The sequence below is a fragment of the Mastigoproctus giganteus genome, chromosome 7 (genome assembly GCF_048544385.1).
Source record: "Mastigoproctus giganteus isolate SK-2022 chromosome 7, ASM4854438v1, whole genome shotgun sequence".
In the NCBI taxonomy this organism is placed as follows: Eukaryota; Metazoa; Arthropoda; class Arachnida; order Uropygi; family Thelyphonidae; genus Mastigoproctus; species Mastigoproctus giganteus.
In genome coordinates, this window is record NC_143581.1 from 62,207,559 (window position 1) to 62,229,717 (window position 22,159).

The 22,159-nt window shown below is 36.4% G+C and overlaps 1 protein-coding gene across 3 annotated transcripts in view; it reads right to left on the reverse strand.

The window, feature by feature from the left end:
- Positions 1-22,159, reverse strand: part of LOC150082956 (RNA-binding protein 39-like) — a 411,944-nt gene that overhangs the window by 273,933 nt on the left and 115,852 nt on the right. For all 3 annotated transcript variants that reach the window (XM_090376936.1, XM_090376937.1, XM_090376935.1), the window contains exon 4: positions 5,371-5,544. In XM_090376936.1, coding sequence (XP_090233062.1) covers positions 5,371-5,544 — 174 coding nt within the window. The remainder of the gene's footprint in view (positions 1-5,370; positions 5,545-22,159) is intronic.

Consider the following 22,159-nt stretch of genomic DNA (forward strand, 5'->3'; position numbering starts at 1 on the left):
AGAGGCATGTGATGCAAGAAAGCAAGCGTATGAGAGAATGTAGCATCAGCCAAAAAAAAAAAAAAAAAATTCACACAACCACTCCCTCTAAAAGTTTGTCCAGTTCCTCCTTGAATTTATTTAAGCTATCAACTTCCACAATAGATGGAAGTTCCAGTAATTAACCACCCGCTGGCTAAAGGCAAATTTCAGCACATTTATTTCTGTCTTTCCTCAATTTGAATTTATGCCCATTTAGGTTCGTAATCCGAGAAAGCGGAAGAATCCCATCAGAATTCAGAGTGCTCAACCTATTCAAGGCCTTATACACCTCAATCAGATCACTTCACAGGTGCCTAGTCTCCAGCCACTGAAATTTGCAGAACTTAAGCTGGTAAGAGTATCCCTTCATTCCCCCTCACCAATCCTGTTGCCCTTCTCTATACATGCTCAAGCAAATCTACATCCTTCCTAAAATGAGGCCTCCAGACCTGTGCGCAGTACTCAAGGTGTGGCCTGACCATTGCCTTATACAGAGGGACAATCACCTCCTTTTTCCTGTTAGCAAAATTCCTGTATATCATTGACAACACCCCATGACCTGCCCTGGCAGCCTGTCTGCATTGCTCAGAAAACTTCATATCTGACTGCACAATTACTCCCAAGTCTTTTTCATTTTCTACCACCTTAAGTGTAGTACCACACAGTTGGTACGTTTCTTGGGGGTTACTTCTACCCATATGCAGTATTTTGCATTTTTCAATGTTAAACTTCAGTTGCCACTGCCATTACTGTCATTAACAACCCTGCCAACCTTTGTATCATCTGCAAACTTCAATACTAAGCCTGATATACCTTCATCAACATCATTGATAAATATAAAAAACAACAGTGGACCCAACACCAAACTCTGTGGGACTCTACTAATAACATTAGTCCACGAAGAGCAGCACCCATTGATTACCACCCTCTGTCTTCTCCCACTCAACCATCCTTTTATCCATTGTAGCAACTTAGCCTTATTACCATTCTGCTCCAATTTGTACAGTAGTCTTCCATGCACAACAGTGTCAAAAGCTTTCCTGAAATCCAAGTATATGATATCAAAATTATTTTTTGCATCCAGTTCCTTTATAACCACATCATAATAACCAATCAAATTTGTCAGACAAGACTTTCCCTTAACAAACCCATGCTGTGTCTGAATTATTGCTGCAGTCTTGTCTAGATGATAATGCAATGCATCTTTAACCAGTGACTTCATTATTTTACCCGGAAAAGAAGTTAAACTATCATCATCATCATCAGCCATTTTCAATCCACTGCAGGATGAAGGCCTCTCCAGCAACTTTCCAGTTCCTTCTGTTTTGAGCACTGGCCATCTATTTACTACCAACAAACTCATGAATTTCATCTATCCATCTCCGCCTTTGTCTTCCAGGATTTCTTCTAGCTCCTCTTGGGTACCATTCTGTTATTTTTTTAGTCCATTTGTCATCATGTCTTCGAGCTATGTGTCCTGCCCAAGACCATTTTAGTTCTTTAGTTTTGATAAGAATGTCCTTTAATTGAGTTTGTTGCCTAATCCATGTGTTTCTCTTTCTCTTCTTATCTAACAGTCTGATTCCCAATATGATTCGTTCCATTCTTCGCTGTGTAGTTCTCAGCTTCTCTTCCATTCTTTTGGTGATGCCCAAGTTTCACTTCCATAAGTCATGGTGGGGAGTATACATTGATTCATTATTTTACGTTTCAGACAAACTGGGATATTGCTTTTCAGTATGTGACTATATTTCCTGAATGCTATCCATCCAAAATTTATTCTTCTCTTGACTTCCAGCCATTTATCATTATTACAGCTAATGACTTGTCCCAGATAAGTATATGACTCCACCTTTTCAATTACTGCTCCTTCAATCATTATTTCCCTTTCTGTGGCATACTTGTTCATCATTACTTTTGTTTTAGCCATATTCATCTTTAGTCCAAAATCCTTACTAGCTGTGCATAACTGATTAAGATTTTCGTCTAATTCGTTGGGATGGTGCCTAATGACCACAATGTCATCTGCAAATCGTAAATGGTTTAGGTACTCTCCGTTCACATTGACTCCTTTCTGCGACCAGTCTAATCTTCTGAACGCTTCCTCAAGGGCAGCAGTAAACAGCTTCGGAGATATTGTGTCTCCTTGTCGAACCCCTTTCTCAATTTTAAATTTCCTACTGTCTTTGTCTAGTCTAATAAAGGAGGCGGCACTCTCATATATTTTCTTCAAAATCATAATATGTGGAGTATCTAAGCCTCTGTCTTCACCGATGAGTGATCTTACGTTATAACAGGGCAAGTTCAGTTTCCGTGCATGGCAGCCTGGCCCTAAACTAACTGGTCTGTAATTACTCGTATCACCCTTCGATCCCCCTTTGTGAATTGGGGACATATTTGCACATCTGCAGTCCGTGGGGACCTCCCCTGAGTCCAAGGATGCTCTCATAATTGTGGCTAAGGGTTTGTTTACTTCCTTTGCCGCCTCCTTTAATATAACTGGATAGATCCCATCAACCTAAGGTGTCTTTCTTATGTTTAACTTTAACAATTTCTCCTCCACTTTGTTCTCAGTTAGAGTTGGAGAAGACCCCTGCTGCCGCTTGATCTCAAACATCATACACTATGTACTTTTCATATTCAAATTCTGCATCCTATATATCTGGGTAACACATTTCTGATAACCTCACAATATCTGCATTTGATGACTTGACCAGTACTTCAAATTCATCAAATTTATTTACTGTGCCACTAGCATACATGCAAGTACACAGGAACCTGTTTTCATTCTTAGTAATCCTAACATTGACCATATGTATTTGCCTGTTCCATGAAGCAGGCCTTGATATCCCTGATACAGTGTTTTCCAGGCTGCTACATGTTCCAATACAAGCAGTGCAAGAATCACTTGCACCTCTTCATGCAATTGATGTTAATCTATTAGTCAGTTTACCCCCAGTTAGTAGTTTTCTGACCTATCTAACACTGCCTCAATAGTGCCAGCAAATAATCTTGCTCTAAGTGTATCCCATCTCTGTAAAAACATTCTTTCCTATTATCAAGCACAGAGTACACTGAGAAAAAGTATATCCTATGAGCCTTGCACAGTGTCTTTAGTGTCAAACTGATTAATGAGGCTCTCATCAATCAGTCTGACATTCATCACGTACTTCCTTCTATCATGTCTGGGCAGGATTGCAGACACTGTCAACTCCAATCCTAACTTATAATTCTTTCTAAACATTGCTCTGTACTTGTTAATTAAATCCTCAGATTTTCTACTCTTAATATCATTAGTATCAATGTCTACAACAGTAACTTTCTGCACTCTTAAAAGATGACAGCTGCTTTACAATGTCATCAAATTTAATCCCCACCCAGGGACAACCCTGTTCCTTTCCCTCTTTCCTTTTTTGCATATGTGCATTAACATTGAAAAAAATCTCACAGATATTCTTGAAAAACAGTAAACAAAACTAGAAAATGAATTTTCAAAAATTCTAATTTTTTTCCATTTGATGCCTAACTCTTTCATGAGTGAGTTTCTGGATGTATATGGGCTTGCGCAGTGTGTTCTTGTAACATGTGTGGGCACATTTCTGTGAATTTTATGAATGTAGGTGGGTTATTGTGATTTTCTATCACAATGTGCTGTGTAGAGCAAGATTTTTTATGGAATTTTTACATTCTATAAAAATAGATACTTTATGCATAAAATTGTTTTAAATATCAATATGTTCCTATTTTGAGCAGTTTCACCTATTCATTGATCATAATTCCTGAGAATTTATTCAGGGCTTTTGTATGCCCAAATCAGACAACTGATGTTGAGAGGAAAAAGTTTTTATTCCACTTTTCAAAGCTATTTTCTTATACAGACAAGATAAAGCAATATCTATTTAACAATTTTCAGAAAATCTGTGCATAAATGGACACATTATCTGAAATGATACTGAAACACAACTGTACTCCAAAATGCACATACAAGGTGCTACCCAAAAGTTCCTGAAATGTATTTATAAAATAAATTAGACTCACCATGGGTCTTATTCGAAATAGTCCCCTTGACAGCGTAAACACTGATCCCAGTGCTTCTCCCATGATTTGAATGCTTCCTGAAAGTCCTTCTTCATCATAGTGTTCAGCATGCCTGCAATTCGGTTTGGATATCTTCTACATTGTCAAACCTTCAACCTTGATTTTCATTCTTGGGAAGAGGAAGAAGTTGCAGGGGGTTAAGTCTGGCTAATAAGGGGGGGGTGGGCAATGATTGTCATGTTGCTGGATGCCAAAAACTGTGCCACAGCGAGAGATGTGTTGGCTGGCACGTTGTCATGATGGAGGACCCCGTTATTTGTGAGCCACTTCTCTGGACGTTTCCTCCTGATGGCTTCTCTTAACTGCCTCAGGACATTGCAGTAGAACTTTGCATTGACGGTCTGGCCAGGAGGGATGAATTCCCTATGGATAATCCCGTCAATGTCCAAAAAACAGATCAGCACAGACTTCACATTGCTCCTCACTTGTAGAGCTTTCTTCAGTCAGGGTGAAGATGGACTCTTCCACTGGGATGGTTGTTGCTTGGTTTCTGGGACATACCCATACACCCATCACCGACTGTAGAATGGAAGTTCTGATCACTCCTGACCCGTTCTTGAAGATCTCTGCTAACTTCCACGTGATGCTGCTTTTGGTCTTCACTCAGTAACCGAGGCAAGGACTTGGCCTCAATCCTTCTCATGTTCAACTCATCTGACAATCTGCTGACGTGCCATATGATAGTCCTACAATGCTACAAATGTTGTGGATAGTCCACCTGCAGTCTTCACGGATTGCAGCCCAAACTTTTGCAACATTTTCTGGGGTGGTGCTTGATGATGGATACTCAACTCAGCATCGGCATCGTCAATCAACATTTGACAGTTTTTAAAACGGTTAAACCAGTAGGGTTTAACCGTCTTATGGGTTTCTGCTGCTGTATCATTAAGAAGGAAACAAAACTTGATACAAGCAAGTTGCTCTCTCACACATCAGCCATCGCAACAATTGCAAACTACGCAAAACACACCATCAAAGAACTGCGCATAAATATTTGATGACTCTATCCAGCCCGATGCCATGTGGCACACTGATTCACAAAGGATGCATGCAGCATTACCTAGCACCACATTCAGGTAGCACTTCGTACATACATCAAAAATGCATTATATATATATATATATATATATTCATGAAAGGAAAAACAAAAAACTTAAAATTCAAACAAACAATAAAATTAAGCTGAAACTTGAAACAATAATGTATAGCAGTAGCTGGGTAATCTGAAATAAATTATTATACTATACAAACCTACTCCTCCTCTTTTCTCTTCCCCTACTGTGACTATGTCTTCTGTGATCCCTGCTATGACTTTGACTTCTTTCTCCTCTGCTCCTACTTCGATCTCTACTCAAACTGCGACTTTTCCTGTCCCTGCTTCGACTTCTTTTCCTTTTGCTACTGGCTGAACACCCAGCAATACTCCTGAAATGTAAATATATATATAAAAATTGCCCCTTTAAAGAATATATTTCCATATGATGTAATTTACATAAATATTACAGTCATGTCCTGATATATTTAGCTGCAAAAGTACCACCCAATGTACGGAATTTTGAGAACTATGGTGAAAAACATGTTTAGTTTCTGATAATTCTGCTTTAATACCTACTAGCAACTTGAATCTGAACTAGGTCTTTTAATTCTGATGAAAATTCTCAAATTTCATAATGACTTAGACAACTTCAAAAATTCATGGTACATGGGGCAACCCCCCCTCCTTTTGCATATGCAATTTGTAATACATTACTACTGAAATGCATGATTCTCCTATCACCCAAGGAAGAAAACAGTGACCAGCAGAGAGAAGGGATGTGTATGCTCCATTTTTACAAATCAGCTACACAGCACAAAGAAAGCTTTGAATGAATAATAACTAAACAATATTTGGAAACAGAGTGCTTCTGTAAAGAACAGTGGTCATTCAAATATATATCCAAAAATTTTCATTTCATAGTCAAGGGAAATCATCATATTACTGTTGTTGTTGGAGTGGAGGTTTATAGGTGCAAGGGCTAATATGGCCAAAAAGCACCTGTTACTGTGGAATGATACAAAACTGGCTTAAAAATGGGTATACAGGTTGATCCTTTTGAGATACTTGAAAAATTCTGTTAATTTTTATTACATGTATTACATCTTTAGTAAGCAACTACTGATGAAATCCAGAACACTGCACCAGGTATTAGCAAATAACAACAAAGTATAGCTAATGTTCAGTGCTCTTTTCATACCAAATATGAAAAGGGGTTGGTTGTCAGACCATTATTTTAGCAGAGTCGTTACCTTCCACGAAAGAAGGTCTTAAATGATCTAAATATGGCTGGCATGTGTACAATAAGACTGGATTCTGTGCCTCTCAAAGTCATATTTTGCACCACCTGTATTGTTTTTAGTTTCTGGAAGTTCATTTATATATATATATATATATATATATATATGAGATATGGCTATTAAATAATGAGACCATTTCAATAAATAAATATAATGAAATATTTTATACCTTACAAGTTATCCCTTTCAAAATAATTGCCTTTGAGCTTGTACACTCTGTTCCAGTACTTAGAACAGCAGTTTCTTCCAAGCAGAGAAACAAATATTTTGGAAGTCATCTTCTGTAAGCCCTTTTAATACTGTGGTAATTTTTTTGGAATATCTTCAATAGACTGAAAATGGGTTCTAAGTACAATTTTCAGTTTAGGGAAGAGAAAAAATCACAAGGGGGTTAGGTCTGGCGAGTAGGATGCATGTTCACACACAGAGATTTGTTTGTCGGCCAGGAACTGGCAAACAGAGATGGAGCATCCAACCATGTTCATGCTAAATTTTCAGTTAAAATTTGTTTGTTGTTTGTTATTTGGTTTTTAGGAGCATTAGCAACTAAGGCCATACTGCTCCGGGGATATGCGGTGGTCATCCCTTGACCTATCCACGGGCTCAAACCTCGGTCTAATCAAGAAGCATGGGCTACACACTGCTGCTTCTGCCCACCTGGCTATGGAGGCGGCAATTAAAAATTGTCTGACTGTTTCTTTGTCCATACCGAGTTCTGATGCCATTATTCTAATGTTTAACCAACAATCACTTCTAAACAATATCCATATCTGGTCCACATTTTCATCAGTTTTCATGGATACTGGATGACCTAGTCATTCATCATTTTCCACATTCTCTCTCTTCCTTCTAAAAATCTTTTGTGAGTTCTTGACATTGTATCTTCCCCAAAACCTGATGTCTTGATCTGGAAACCTCCTACAGTTACTAACAGGTTCGGTCTGGTGGACTATCTGCGGCCTGCAAACATCATTTTAGAGCTGTACCCTCAAGAATGTAACAAAGACTACAACTTGCCATGATGCCTATCATAACCTCAAAAGACATCAATCATACTGCATGATGGAAGAGATGAGAGGTTGCTGGAGCTTTACTCTGAGACTAAATATAGATTTCACAACTTAAAGGGCACCTCCGTAGCCAGGTGGGCAGGAGCAGCAGTGCATAGCACACACTTCTTGATTAGACCAGGGTTCAAGCCCGTACCCACCAAATACGGAGGATGCGGAAAGGTCAGAGAATGACCGTCACATATCCCTGGAGCAATATGGCCTTAGTTGCTAATGCTCCTAAAAACAAATAACAAACACAACTTCAAGCCTCCAATAAGCAACATGGTAGTATTGCACCAGTTGATGAGTCTACCACCTAATATCACTTGGTGACACAGAGGAGCGGCATTCATGTGGTATGAACATCTCGATCCCTACTTACATTTAAAAAAAAAAAAAAGTTTAAAAAAAATCACCTCACTCACATTACAAGTTTTAATGTACAATATGAATTACAATAGTTGCTGACATGATTAGGAGCAAGAAACACGTCATAGAGTAAAATTATTGACAAACTGTTAATTATCATTAATACAACTGCCACCATAACAGTTTTTTCTTTTTTTTTTTAATTGAAGGTTTAGAATGTGATAACCAGAAAGTGAAAGAGATGTTATAATTGCAGGAGTGGCAACATGGATTTATATAACCTTTCTACAACGGCTGATCTTAGCACTTCACTACTATGAGCAGAGCCACAAGAATAATGTTTTTTATAACTGATTGTACCTGAGGCAAAAAGATATGCTCTTCAGTCAACTTATTAGAAGCAGATGAGAAGAATTTCTTTGATGAAAGGAATGATGCAAAAACTATTCTACTCATTGTGTGCTGTTCATATAACAGTCAGTAAAATATGTCTGTACAATGTATGTTCACAAGCTGATTTGCACATCATATAGATCGAAAAACAATGGTAACTTGGAAAAAACTGTCCAATGGCAGAGCAGAAAGCTTTCCCTGAGAAAAAGAAAAAGGCATGAGATAGCTATATTATTAGTGGTAAAATGATGTGAGAACAAGCTTATATAGCATTAGCCATTAAAAAGCAATCCTACTTTATTTGCCAATCATTTCTAATAATTTATCCAAACCTCCTTTATATTCATTCAAAATACCCATTTCACAACACAGGCAGAAGTTTATTCCAACACTCAAATATTTTCTGACTGAAAGCAAATTTCTCCACATCTAACCTGAAACCACCCTTTTCCAAACTAAATATACATTCCCCACATGTGTGTCATCATCCAAGGGAGTAAAAGGATGGCATTAGTATTTAATTTACTCAACCCACTCAAAGTTTTAAACCAGTGGTGTCGAGTTTGTTTATTTCTGGAGGGGGAAGAGGAGGGATTCACAGGTCATATTAGTGTGCACACCACACATCACCGAGAGGAATATATTAAATATTTTAATGTATTTCCCCTTGCATAAAAATACAAAATCTCATAATCATGAACAATTACTAAGGTTTGTATAAGTTATGAAATTTATTTAAATGTTATGTTAGTGTATCTTCTTCAAATACTGACATTTATTATTATATTTAACCAGCTTACTTGTGAAAGTTAAACAACAGGCCACATAAAAACAATAAACAGCCACATCTGTCTCACCAGTTTGACACAATTGCTTCAAACATATCAATATGGTCGCCTCACAGATATCTAGTTTCCAAAAGCTGAAATTTACCAAATTCAAATCTCCTGGTAAGAGCACCCTTTTTTGCATTTTATTAACCTTGTTGTTCTACATCCTTTTTAATCTGTACATACAATCAAGATGTAGCAGCCTTACTATTGCCTTATAAAACTGGATCTTTTCCCTTCTGGCATAATTTACACATATCATTGACAAAACTCCATGAGCTGCCTTAAGCTTAATAGCCTGTCTGCACTGCACAAAGAACTTCAAGGAGGTGATTATACTGTTGTATAAGTTGTTGCTTGAGTGCTGTATATAAGTCTGATAGCCTCATTAAAGGAAGGATGTAGATTTGTTTGAAGTGGTGCAGAGAAGAACTACAAGATCAGCCACAGAGGCATAAAAAGGGTACTCTCACCAAGAAAGGCAAGTTCCATAAATACCATAAGTCCCACAGATCACAGTATCTAGAAATTAGGTATCTGGAAAGAATATGATTGAAGAGTTCAAGGTTTAAAGGTTGTTGTTATTTGGTTTTTAGGAGCATTAGCAACTAAGGCCATATTGCTCCGGGATATGCGGTGGTCATTCCCTGACCTTTTCGCATCCTCCGTATTTGGTGGTGACAGGCTCGAACCCCGGTCTAATCAAGAAGCGTGTGCTACGCACTGCTGCTCCTTCCCACCTGGCAATGGAGGCGCCTAAGGTTTAAAGTAGATCAGATAACACATATAATGGGATATAAATTTAAACTGAAAAAGGATGCTTGCAGGACAGAAGTGCAAAAATTTTCTTTCAGCCAGAGTGTAACTGATTGTTTAAACAAATTTAAAGATTAGACAAATTATTAGTGGGGATGGTCAGATAAATGGTGTTTTTTTTTTTTTTTTGGCTGATGCTGTATAAGCTTGCTTCCTTGCATCATTTTCACTACTATGTACATTCATGGCTTCTATGACTATTGCTTTAAAGATTCCATAATTCTTAAGTTGTCACCCTCTCTCTCTCTCTACTTAGTTAATAGAGGCCCTCTAACACCTTTAACTCTCATAGTCCTCGATTCTGAAATTAAAACCTATGCTTTTACCTTTGACAACTGTGATTTCTTTCTTCATCTCCATCTAAGAACTGTGTGATCATTTCCTCCTAATGGTTACTGTGCTGTGAGCCCTCCGATGTCATAAGGTTTGTGGATAATGATCGAATCTTAAAATATTTTTATCCTCAGTATTTTCTTAACATGCTGATACAATAATAATCATATAGCTTATTTAAAAATCTTGTTCCCCATGGTGAGTTTCCCTCCCACTGGCTCCAATCAATGAGGCAAATTGAAATCACCCATAATAAGAAATCCACACTTGCTCACCCATTGCATCTGCATGTAGATGTTTTCATTATACTCTTCACAATCTTCTAGTCTGGAACCTATCCCACTCTCATTTTACCTTTACATACAACTGCTTAACACTACACAGGTTCTGTGCTGATATGCATATGCTAAGTGAACATTAATTTCCCACATCAACTCATAACTTGCCAAGATATGTTCCAAAGATTTGAGAATAATTTGATTTTTTGTAAAAAATTTTTTCATCAATTCATATTTTCAAAAGTTTTTTCCATTTCTTCCATTATGTTACTATACACACAAGTGGAAGTAATTTGCTGACTGCTCAAACCCATATTTTTACGTTTCATAATCTGAACCTTATTCTTCACCTTTGTACTTACTGCTTAACAAGCTGACTCTAACTCATAGCCAACAGATACCATGCCTTTTCACCACTTTCAGCATTTCTTAGTATTTTCCTTTTCTCTTCAAAAGTAATGGCATATCTTTTCTTTTTTCACACCACCAGTTCCAGAGGTAGTCCCACTTTGTTTTCTCTTTTTACTTATTTCTACCACAAGGCAAAAACACTTCCAGGTTACTGTTAAACTAAAACTATGAAAACAATACCAAAAGTGAAACCGAAACCATTCTTTCAGTTTCATTTTCAGATTTATAAGGCACATTAGCATTTATTCTCATAAATAAATTTTTGTTTATACTCTGGAAAAACTGCAGTGATTAGAAGAATGTATGTATCACTGGATGTATGTTTACTGAGCATTAAGTGTAGTTTATTACCCTCATGCACTCCTTGATGTTATTTAAGCTTGTTTCATTGGCTTTTATGGCTATAAACAAGAAATCCTGCATAGAAGATTTTTTTTATATATATATATATATATATATATGAGCAGTAAATACATAGGGCTAAAACCTCCAATCCATCATCCAAAAATCAGGCACTTTTTGAAAATTAAAAAAATAATAATCATCATCGTTTAGAAATTACTACAAGTTTCTCATGAATGTTGTTCACTCACTATGCTACAATGTTTTCTGATGTAAATCAAACTCAATTATATATGTATGTCTCTCATTAGTTACTCCTAATATCAACTTACAGGTATTGTTGTGCCACTGGAAATTGCATCATTAATTTTGTTTTGTTCTTTTCTCTGGATAACTTAGTGGATTGCTTTCTTTGGGCATACTGGTAGATGCTGAAGCAACAGCCACTGGAAAGTTTCCTATACATCACTTTTTAAGTCTTAAGTTTAAAAAAATATATAAACTGCTCACTTTAACATGGGGGGGGGGGGGCATTAATTAACAGTGACCAATCCAGACACATCATAGCACAAGTTTCACTGCTGCCAGGAAGCAAACTGCTTCTTGAATTATGAGAGACTTTATCATTGTCATATTTACACATGTATTAAATTATTAATACAATCAAACGTATTAACTGTACTGATACAACTGTCATTACAACAATGGTTATTTTTATTTTGAATGTGATTTCAGGAAAGTTTCTTGAAGTGAAAAATATGAGTTGCAATGTTGCATTACTGCTCCATCAGAATAGTAAAGCAAAACTGTGTGTGTGTGTGTGTAAAATATTTTGTATAATATTGAAGATAATAATATAGAAGTTAATTCAAGCAGACAATACCAAGTGCTGGATTTAAAGAAATGCAAGGGATATAAATATATATATATATAAAAAAAAAAAAAAAATACACACACACACACACACACACAAAACTTATCGTTGTCTACCCACAATCTAGATGGCTTCAACTGGGGCAAACCACCCACACTGAAGGCAAAAAACGATAAGGAGTTCTCTGTTTCTGTAATGATCAATATCTGCTAAGATATATAAAAATTCCAAGATTAAGTAATTTGAATCTAAACCAATTAAAGGTAGTTAATTTTTTTTAGAATCAAAAGAAAGATATTATAAATGTTAACATATGTTGAATATCGTTGACCTGACAGAGAATGTAATTTAATAATTAAAATAAGAATATTTTTCTTAAAATTAAATTATTTTCTCGGGTATGCCCGGGAAAATAATCCCTGGCATACCAGAGCTACAACTTACATCTTGTATTGTCTTTAAGCTGTCCTACACCCTTTGTTCTTATTTCTCCGAAATTATTAGGGTAATTCGAGGATGTAGGAGAAACTATTTCTTATTTGTAGTACTATATTTTCGCCTTTATGGAGGTCAGGTTCTATTATTCCTACTCTATTAGTTTTTATTCTTCTTACTATTTGCATGTTTCTCTTTGCGTTAACTTAACTTTAATTAATTATTTATTTATTTTTACCATATCCATCACATAGGGGTCACCACATATATACTCACTAGAGGGACTATTATTTCATAACGACTAGTTGTTACATTATGTCCTGGATACGGTATATACCTTATACTTTGCATGTATTTTTATTTTAATTATTAAATTACGTTCTTTGTCGGGTCAACGATGTTCAATATATGCTTGCATTTATAATATCTTTCTTTTGATTCTAAAAAAAAATTAACTACCTTTAATTGGTTTAGATTCAAATTACTTAATCTCGGAATTTTTATATATCTTAGCAGATATTGATCATTACAGAAACAGAGAATTCATTTTCATTTTTTGCCTTCAGTCTGGGTGGTTGGCTCCAGTTGAACTCATCTAGATTGTGGGTAGACAACGATAAGTTTTATGTATATATGTATATATATTTTTTTTATATATATATTTATATCCCTTGCATTTCTTTAAATCCAGCTTGGTATTAACTTCTATATTATTATCATCAATATTATACAAAATATTTTATACACATTATGGTCATAATGCATAATTGCTCTAGCAACTGCATTGGCCCATAAGTATTAGTTACAGCTTGATACAATTTATTAACTTTCTTTCCATATTACTCATATAATATGAGTAATATATATATATATATATATATAATTATGAATAAAAATTAAAATTAAGTAAAGAAAGAAAATGGATTTGAATTTGAATAGAGATAAAATGGAATATCAATAATATGAATTATGGATCAGGGACACTGCAAGAGCAAAGGTACCCTACAACCATAATGTATATATAGAAAATTATTTTAATGTTATGTGCAAATCTTTAATTTAACTTATGCTAATAATGAAAATACCGTGTACCCTGGGAGCGATGTATGTTGAATAAAGGGGGGAAGAACGGAAAAGAGTAACGTTATAAACAAAGTGCGAATTTTGAAAAATGTAAAATTTGAAAAGAACGAAAATAGAAATAGCAGATTATTGAAAAGAACGACCAAAGTAGAAATAGCATTGCAGTATCTTTCATAATTTCTGTGTCATCTTCAGAGGTCATCCACCTAAATTATGAAAAAGAACAGCAATACTCTTACTTCTGTTTCTGACATGTTCTGTATGTCAAAAAAAAAAAAAAAAAAAAAAAAAAACACGTGTACGCGGACACGTTGTAAAAAATAATTTAGAATATAAATTTTGAAAAAATAAAATACAAGTTAAGCAAAAATATTATTCCAAAGTATAACATACAGAACATGGATGACCTTACAGAAGTAAGTAACCCGCCAAAAAGAGAAGACAAAGGAAGCGAGTGTCCGATTGACAAGAATGACAAGAATGTCAATAACTTACCGCTACGTGACCGGTCGACAAAAAAGAAAGAGCCGGAGGCTAAACAGTGTATATATGTGAAGAAACGCTAGCGGCACCTAGCGTTAGACGAATTTTGGTGTATGTATATTTTGTAATTTACGTAAGCGGTGGAGCTACGCTAGGTTCAAGTTAAGTACATGATACTCAAACTTTCGGGATAGCAAAGAAATATAATTGCTTACAAAGTAGCAGTAGAGTAGCTAAACTTTGTTAAGGCGAAAAATTATGATTTGGTATAGTGAGAAAAATAGTACTCTGATATTGCTTTCGTTACACTAATCGCTCACAGAGTATAAAATGTAGAATTTAGTAAAGCAAAAAGATGATGAAATTAGGGATATAAAGTTGGGCTAGGGTAGTTCGGGGTTGCAAACCCGTTCCTATAGTTAGGACCCTGAACGACTGTCCGAGAGTAGGTGCACCATGTACTTAAGTCAGTTGTGTTAAAGTGTAAGATATATATAAGTTACAATTAACAAATAAATAGATAAATAAATCAAGATATAATCAAAATTAATTACAAGATAATTACAAGGTAATACACTATGTTAGACCAATCGGTGGTCGACCGGTCACGTAGCGGTAAGTTATTGACATTCTTGTCATTCTTGTCAATCGGACACTCGCTTCCTTTGTCTTCTCTTTTTGGCGGGTTACTTACTTCTGTAAGGTCATCCATGTTCTGTATGTTATACTTTGGAATAATATTTTTGCTTAACTTGTATTTTATTTTTTCAAAATTTATATTCTAAATTATTTTTTACAACGTGTCCGCGTACACGTGTTTTTTTTTTTTTTTTTTGACATACAGAACATGTCAGAAACAGAAGTAAGAGTATTGCTGTTCTTTTTCATAATTTAGGTGGATGACCTCTGAAGATGACACAGAAATTATGAAAGATACTGCAATGCTATTTCTACTTTGGTCGTTCTTTTCAATAATCTGCTATTTCTATTTTCGTTCTTTTCAAATTTTACATTTTTCAAAATTCGCACTTTGTTTATAACGTTACTCTTTTCCGTTCTTCCCCCCCTTTATTCAACATACATCGCTCCCAGGGTACACGGTATTTTCATTATTAGCATAAGTTAAATTAAAGATTTGCACATAACATTAAAATAATTTTCTATATATATATATATATATATATGAGCAGTAAATACATATGGCTAAAACCTCCAATCCATCATCCAGAAATCAGTGCCTGATTTTTGGATGATGGATTGGAGGTTTTTCTGTAGAAGAGGCATGCAGCACTCTTTCTGCCGCATGCCTCTTCTAAAGAAACTTCCATGGGCACTGTTCTTCTGAATTAGCTTCTACAATTCCCGCTCTCTCTTTCAGAACAGTCCGAACACGTGCCGCCACCAGCCAACATCCATTTACTGTCCAACTTCAAACCCACAGAACCAACTTTTCATCTTCCTCATTCATTCATTCAACTGCCGTTTTCTGGAACAACCTTCCTTCATACATATTTCCTGAAAATTACAATCTACAGAAGTTCAAGTCCAATGTCAACAAATATCTTCTTTCGTCTTCTCAATCTCCAACCCGGGCACGGTACTAAGTAATATAGGTTCTTATACCTCTCGTGTTTGGGGTTCACATAAAAAAAAAATATATAAATATATATATAAATATATATCCAATATGTTAAATTAAATAAAATAAAATAAAACATAAGCCAGTAGTATGGCAAAAACTGTAGAGCGAAAATTAACATAAAAATAACCCAAATAAACAATCGAACGAAAAGAAAGAATAGATATAAATAGTAACCCGTAAACCCTTATATAATTTTGATCTTTTAATCCAATTAAAACTATACAAAATTTACTGATGCCAATTATTTATTAATTTAGCGGTACCCCCCAGAGGTACCAGTTCCGAAAGACGTGAAATATCACCAAAAGAGGTGTTAACTATTTATTTACTTATTTCATTATAAGGAGGAATTGCATGTCGCTGCCTCTAATGAATGCTTAACTATTTATTTACTTATTTCATTATAATTTAATTTTATTTAATATAATTTAATGATAGTATATATTTCGGCTTCATATGGAGGAATTGCAAGATGCTACCTCTAATGAATGCTTAATTATTTATTTTATTATAATTTAACTTTTGTCAACATTTAATATAATTCAACAGTAATGGGTCGATATGCTAATTTAGCAACGCCTGTGCCGCCATCTATTTTCCTTTTTTCTTCTATATAAGCTGATTCAGCTTACAGTATGTCAGTGGTGTGGCTCTGCTCTAGAGTGCTGTCTGTTCTATATTTTATTTCTCGCTGCATAAGGACCACCGCCGTGCAAATTCTCTGCATTGGTGGATCGATCGGAGGAGGGAGGGTGAATTGGTACTTCGATCTTTTCACCATGGCGACGATTTGTATAGCGATTGAAATGCAGCGATTCCATAACCATTATTGGCCTCGTGGTCCTCTGCCGATATGGGGGCATGATGGTCAGTCTATTTTATTTTAATTTATTTTGATTTTGTTATCGTCTGGTAGTTCCTTTAACCCTCTCTTGGTGATATTTCACGTCTTTCGGAACTGGTACCTCTGGGGGGGGGGGTACCGCTAAATTAATAAATAATTGGTATTAGTCTAAATTTTGTATAGTTTTAATTGGATTAAAAGATCGAAATTATACAAGGCTTTACAGGCTACTATTTATATCTATTCTTTCTTTTCGTTCGATTGTTTATTTGGGTTATTTTTATGTTAATTTTCGCTCTACAGTTTTTGCCATACTACTGGCTTATGTTTTATTTTATTTTATTTAATTAACATATTGGATGTATTTCAGCTTCATATGGAGGAATTGCATGTCGCTGCCTCTAATGAATGCTTAACTATTTATTTCCTTATTTCATTATAAGGAGGAATTGCATGTCGCTGCCTCTAATGAATGCTTAACTATTTATTTACTTATTTCATTATAAGGAGGAATTGCATGTCGCTGCCTCTAATGAATGCTTAACTATTTATTTACTTATTTCATTATAATTTAATTTTATTTAATATAATTTAATGATAGTATATAAATATATATATATATATATATGAGATTTTACTGTGTGTGTGTGTGTGTGTATATATATATATATATATATACTAGGTCCTTGAGGTTGTCACAGACATTCTCTCAGATATGCCAGACAAGCTGTTCTTGCTACCTGGGAGTCTAAAACGCTGATGGAACTGATATTCGGGTGACACTCAAGTCAAAGTGGACCCAATTTCGGCGAAGTCCCGACGGTCTATGACAGCCAAATCCTCTGCTTGCACCTTCACGATGGTGGGACTGTTAGTAATCCTGGGTATAACCTTCATGCACAAGTACATGGTGGGTGACCACCCAGGTGTGAACCAACGTAAGCAGGGATCGAGGTGTGGCGCCCACACCACATGGAGGAACGCCGCCCCTCTATGTTACCAGGCAGTACTAGGTGGTAGATGACTCTCATCAACCGGTGAAATACCACCACTTTGCTTATTGGAGGCTTGAAGTGGTGGAACCCATGTTTAGTCTCTAGAGCTAAGTTCCGGCCAACCCTTCCCTATCTCTTCCATCATGCAGTATGATTGATGATTTTTGAGGTTATGATGAATGTCGTGGCGAGATCCAATATTCCTTACATTTCGAGGGTACAGCTCTAAAACGGTGTTCGCAGGCCGGTGGCTAGTTAGTACACCGGACTGAACCTATTCGTAACTCTCTAGGAAGCTTCCGGATCAGCTAGTGTATAATCTTGCTACCTCTACTCTGCCAGAGGACTGGAGGGAGTCCGAGTAGTGTGTATGCAGGGAGCATTGTCGAGGCCACGTTATGTCAAGGATCTGGGTATATTCTTACCACATGTATGCCATATCCAAAAATTTCATTACTTCATACATCATGTCCCACCCACTTTTTCTTACTATTGAATACACCATGAATTGTCAAAATAATAGAGCAAGCTTATCTGTGAAAAGATCTAAACCTCCCAAGGACTTCCTAATTCATTTCACAAATATACGTGGTCTCAATTCTAATCTTAACGATGTCCATTTCCACTTGCAGTCTTCCAAACCCCATGTACTTTTTCTGACTGAATCTCAGTTATCAGTTGATCCAACTACTGCTCATCTCAGATGTCCAAATTATTTGCTGTATGATTCCTTTCGCCTCAAAGGTGGTACTTGTGCATATGTCCGTTCTGATATTCCCTGTCAGAGACTTGGCAATTTGGAATCTCCTCTCTTTGATCTTCTCTGGCTTAAAATCTCTCTACTTCATTGTGTTAAATTCATCTGTTGTCTCTACCGTTCTCCCAACTCCACTAATCACTTGGAGCTCTTTGACTTCCTCTCTTTGCAACTTGACTTTCTCCAGTCCAACTTTCCTAACAGTGAGGTAATTTTCCTTGGTGATTTTCATTTCACAACTCCAGCTGGCTTCCGTTTTCTAGTCACACCGACCCAGCAGGTCGAGATGCTGAGGCTTTTGCAATTACTAATGACCTGGCACAGATTGTTCATTTACCTACAAGAATACCGGACAATCCTAATCATACAGCCAATACACTTGATCTTTTTCTCACAAACAACCCTTCTAAGTACAAGGTTGAAGTGAGAGGTCCTTTAGGCACTTCAGATCACAACTTGGTGATTGTCTCTTCTCCAATGGAACCTTTATCTCATGGCTATTCCCAACCTCGTATTGTTTGGCATTACAAGAATGCAAAATGGGATGACCTGCGAGACTTCTTTTCTTCTTTTCCTTGGTCTGATTACTATTTCAAAACTTCTGATGTCAACGTTTGCTCAGATCGTGTCAGTGAAATTATTCTTGCAGGAATGGAATCCTTTATCCCACACTCCACTTTAAAATCTCGTCCTTTATCTAAACCTTGGTTTTCCAATAAATGTGCTAAGGCTGTCCAAGAGAAGAACGTTGCATATCGTAATTGGCTTGTTTCTAATTCTTCAGTTTCATTTTCTGTCTACACCAAAGCTCGCAACAATTGTAAAGCAGTTATTAATCAGTCCAAACTAGAGTTTGAACAGGCTAAGAGTAGAAAACTTGCTTTTTGCCCTAATGGTAGCCGAGCATTCTGGTCTCTTGCCAAAGCTATTGGCCGCAACTTTTGCCCATCTCTGCTCCCACCTCTGTCCAAACCAGATGGTTCTGTTGTCACTTCAGCCAAGGATAAAGCTGACCTGCTAGCATCCCATTTTTCTTCGAGCTCATGTATTAATGATCTTGGTAAAACACCTCCCACCATTCCTAACACGCTCCATTCAATGCCTCCTGTGGTCTTCCGTCAAAAGGATATCAGAAGGATTTTGATGAATCTTGATGCTAAGAAAGCTCCAGGTCCCGATGGTATTTCTCCAGTTGTTCTCAAAACCTGTGCTCCTGAACTTACTCCTATTCTTTGCCGCCTTTTTTCACTTTCTTATTCCAAAGGTGTTTTTCCTTCTGCTTGGAAATTTGCTCATATTCGGCCAGTTCCTAAAAAGGGTGACAAATCCCTCCCATCCAATTATCGTCCCATTGCAATTACTTCTACTCTTTCTAAAGTAATGGAGAAATCAATTAACCGCCAACTCTTAAACTACCTTGAAACCTTCCGTCTGATCAACGATCGCCAGTATGGATTCCGTCAGTGTCGATCCACTGGTGATATTCTGGCTTATGTTACCCATTTATGGACTAATTCAATGGAAAGGTTCGGTGAAACACAAGTAGTTGCTCTTGACATCTCAAAGGCTTTTGATCGTGTTTGGCATAAAGGTCTTCTAAACAAGCTTCCATCTTATGGTTTGCCAACTGTTTTTAGTAATTGGTTATCCAGTTTTCTCTGTGATCGCTCACTGAGGGTGATGGTAGATGGCTCTCTGTCTTCTAACTTCTCCACTAATGCCGGTGTCCCCCAAGGTTCAGTTCTTTCCCCCACTCTTTTCCTCTTGTATATCAATGACCTTCTTCCATTGACTGGAAATCCTATCCATAGTTTTGCCGATGATAGCACATTGCATTCAACTTTCCATTTTGAGAAACCTTGTCCAGCTCAATCAGCTTCAAGTTCTCGAAAATCTGCTGCCAATTCCTTAAATGCCGATCTTCAGGTATTTCTCCAGTGGGGCAAAGACAACTTAGTTGATTTCAACCCTTCTAAAACTCAATCTTGTCTTATATCTCGCAAAAAGGATTCTTCTGCTCCTATGCTTATCTTTAGTGACACTCCGATTTCTAGGCAAAATGATATATCTCTTTTGGGGATTACCCTGACTTCTAATCTCTCTTGGCACAAGCACGTTACAAATATTGCTTCCTCTGCATCTAAAAAACTTGGTTTTCTCTTTCGCTCTCGGCGTTACTTTTCTCCCAAACAGCTGCTCACTCTGTATAAATCGCAAATCCGCCCTGCCATGGAATATTGTTCCCACATCTGGGGTGGTGCCCCCAAAACCTCTCTCAGGCTTCTTGATTCCATTCAGAAGAGGGCAGTTAGGTTAATTAATGATTCATCTCTAACAGAGTCTCTCCACTCGCTTTCTCATAGACGCACTGTTTCTGCTGCATGCCTCTTCTACAGACACTTCCATGGGCACTGTTCTTCTGAATTGGCTTCTATAATTCCCGCTCTCTCTTTCAAAACAGTCCGAACACGTGCTGCCACCAGCCAACATCCATTTACTGTCCAACTTCAAACCCACAGAACCAACTTTTCATCTTCCTCATTTATTCATTCAACTGCCATTTTCTGGAACAACCTTCCTTCATACGTATTTCCTGAAAATTACAATCTACAGAAGTTCAAGTCCAATATCAACAAATATCTTCTCTCGTCTTCTCAACCTCCAACCCAAGCACGGTACTAAGTACTATAGGTTATAATACCTCTCGTGTTTGGGGTTCTCATAAAAAAAAAAAAATATACATATATATATTTTTTTTTTATTATAGATTTAGTAAAATAGGTAACATGCTATTTAATCGAATTTTAAATTAGCTATGTTGGTAAAGGCCAAAAATATATTATTATAGATTTAGTAAAATAGGTACATGCTATTTAATCGTTTTTGAGTTAGCTGTGTTGATAAAGGCTGAAAATATAAAACCTAAACCATATAAATGTAGATTAAATTATACATGTAGATTAATTCAACCAAGTAACTCTAAAATAGCCAATACCGGCCTCCGTGGCCAAACCTAGTGAAGAATAATAATTAGCAAAACATGTAATTATAATAATACAATACCAATTGTTAATTATAGGTGATAGGATACATTGAAAGGGACTTTATCAAGGGCTAACCCTTTCAATATATCCCACCCATAATTAACAGAGCTATCTGTTTCTGTTGTCATCTGCCTGTATAACAAGATCAAATATGTAATATTAAAAGTTTAGTGGTTAAGTTGTTAAGTAGTTAGATGGTAACTTAGCTGTTAATAATTTAGCTGTTAACAGGCAGGATGACATTTAGCCTGACCGATAGCTACAACACATATATATAGAAAACTAGAAGAAGCAATTATTAAGAATAAATTGGAAGAGAGAACCGATTTCCATCTATAATTTTCAAATAGATTGGTACAAAAGAAGCTAAAGCTAAATTAAGGCAAACGGAAGTAAGATTTAAGTATAGTAATAGTACCTCAATCCTATTGCCTATACAGCAGGCCCCCGTTATAACGTGGTTTGCTTTACGCTGATTCACTATAATGCTGTTCTTATATTATAACCCCTATCTGACTATAACATTGTCACAGATCACTATAACGCTCTTTTACAGATTGCATTTTTGGCATATTTAATGAAATTGTTTCATTTGATGGAGTCGATAGCTTGAAAATGAATAGCAAAACAGCATTAAATCGTTTCCCACGCCGACTTGAGAAATTTTTCCACGCTCAGTGAAATTTTCTCGCACGCTAATTTAATTGCGGTATAGTGACTTGTTA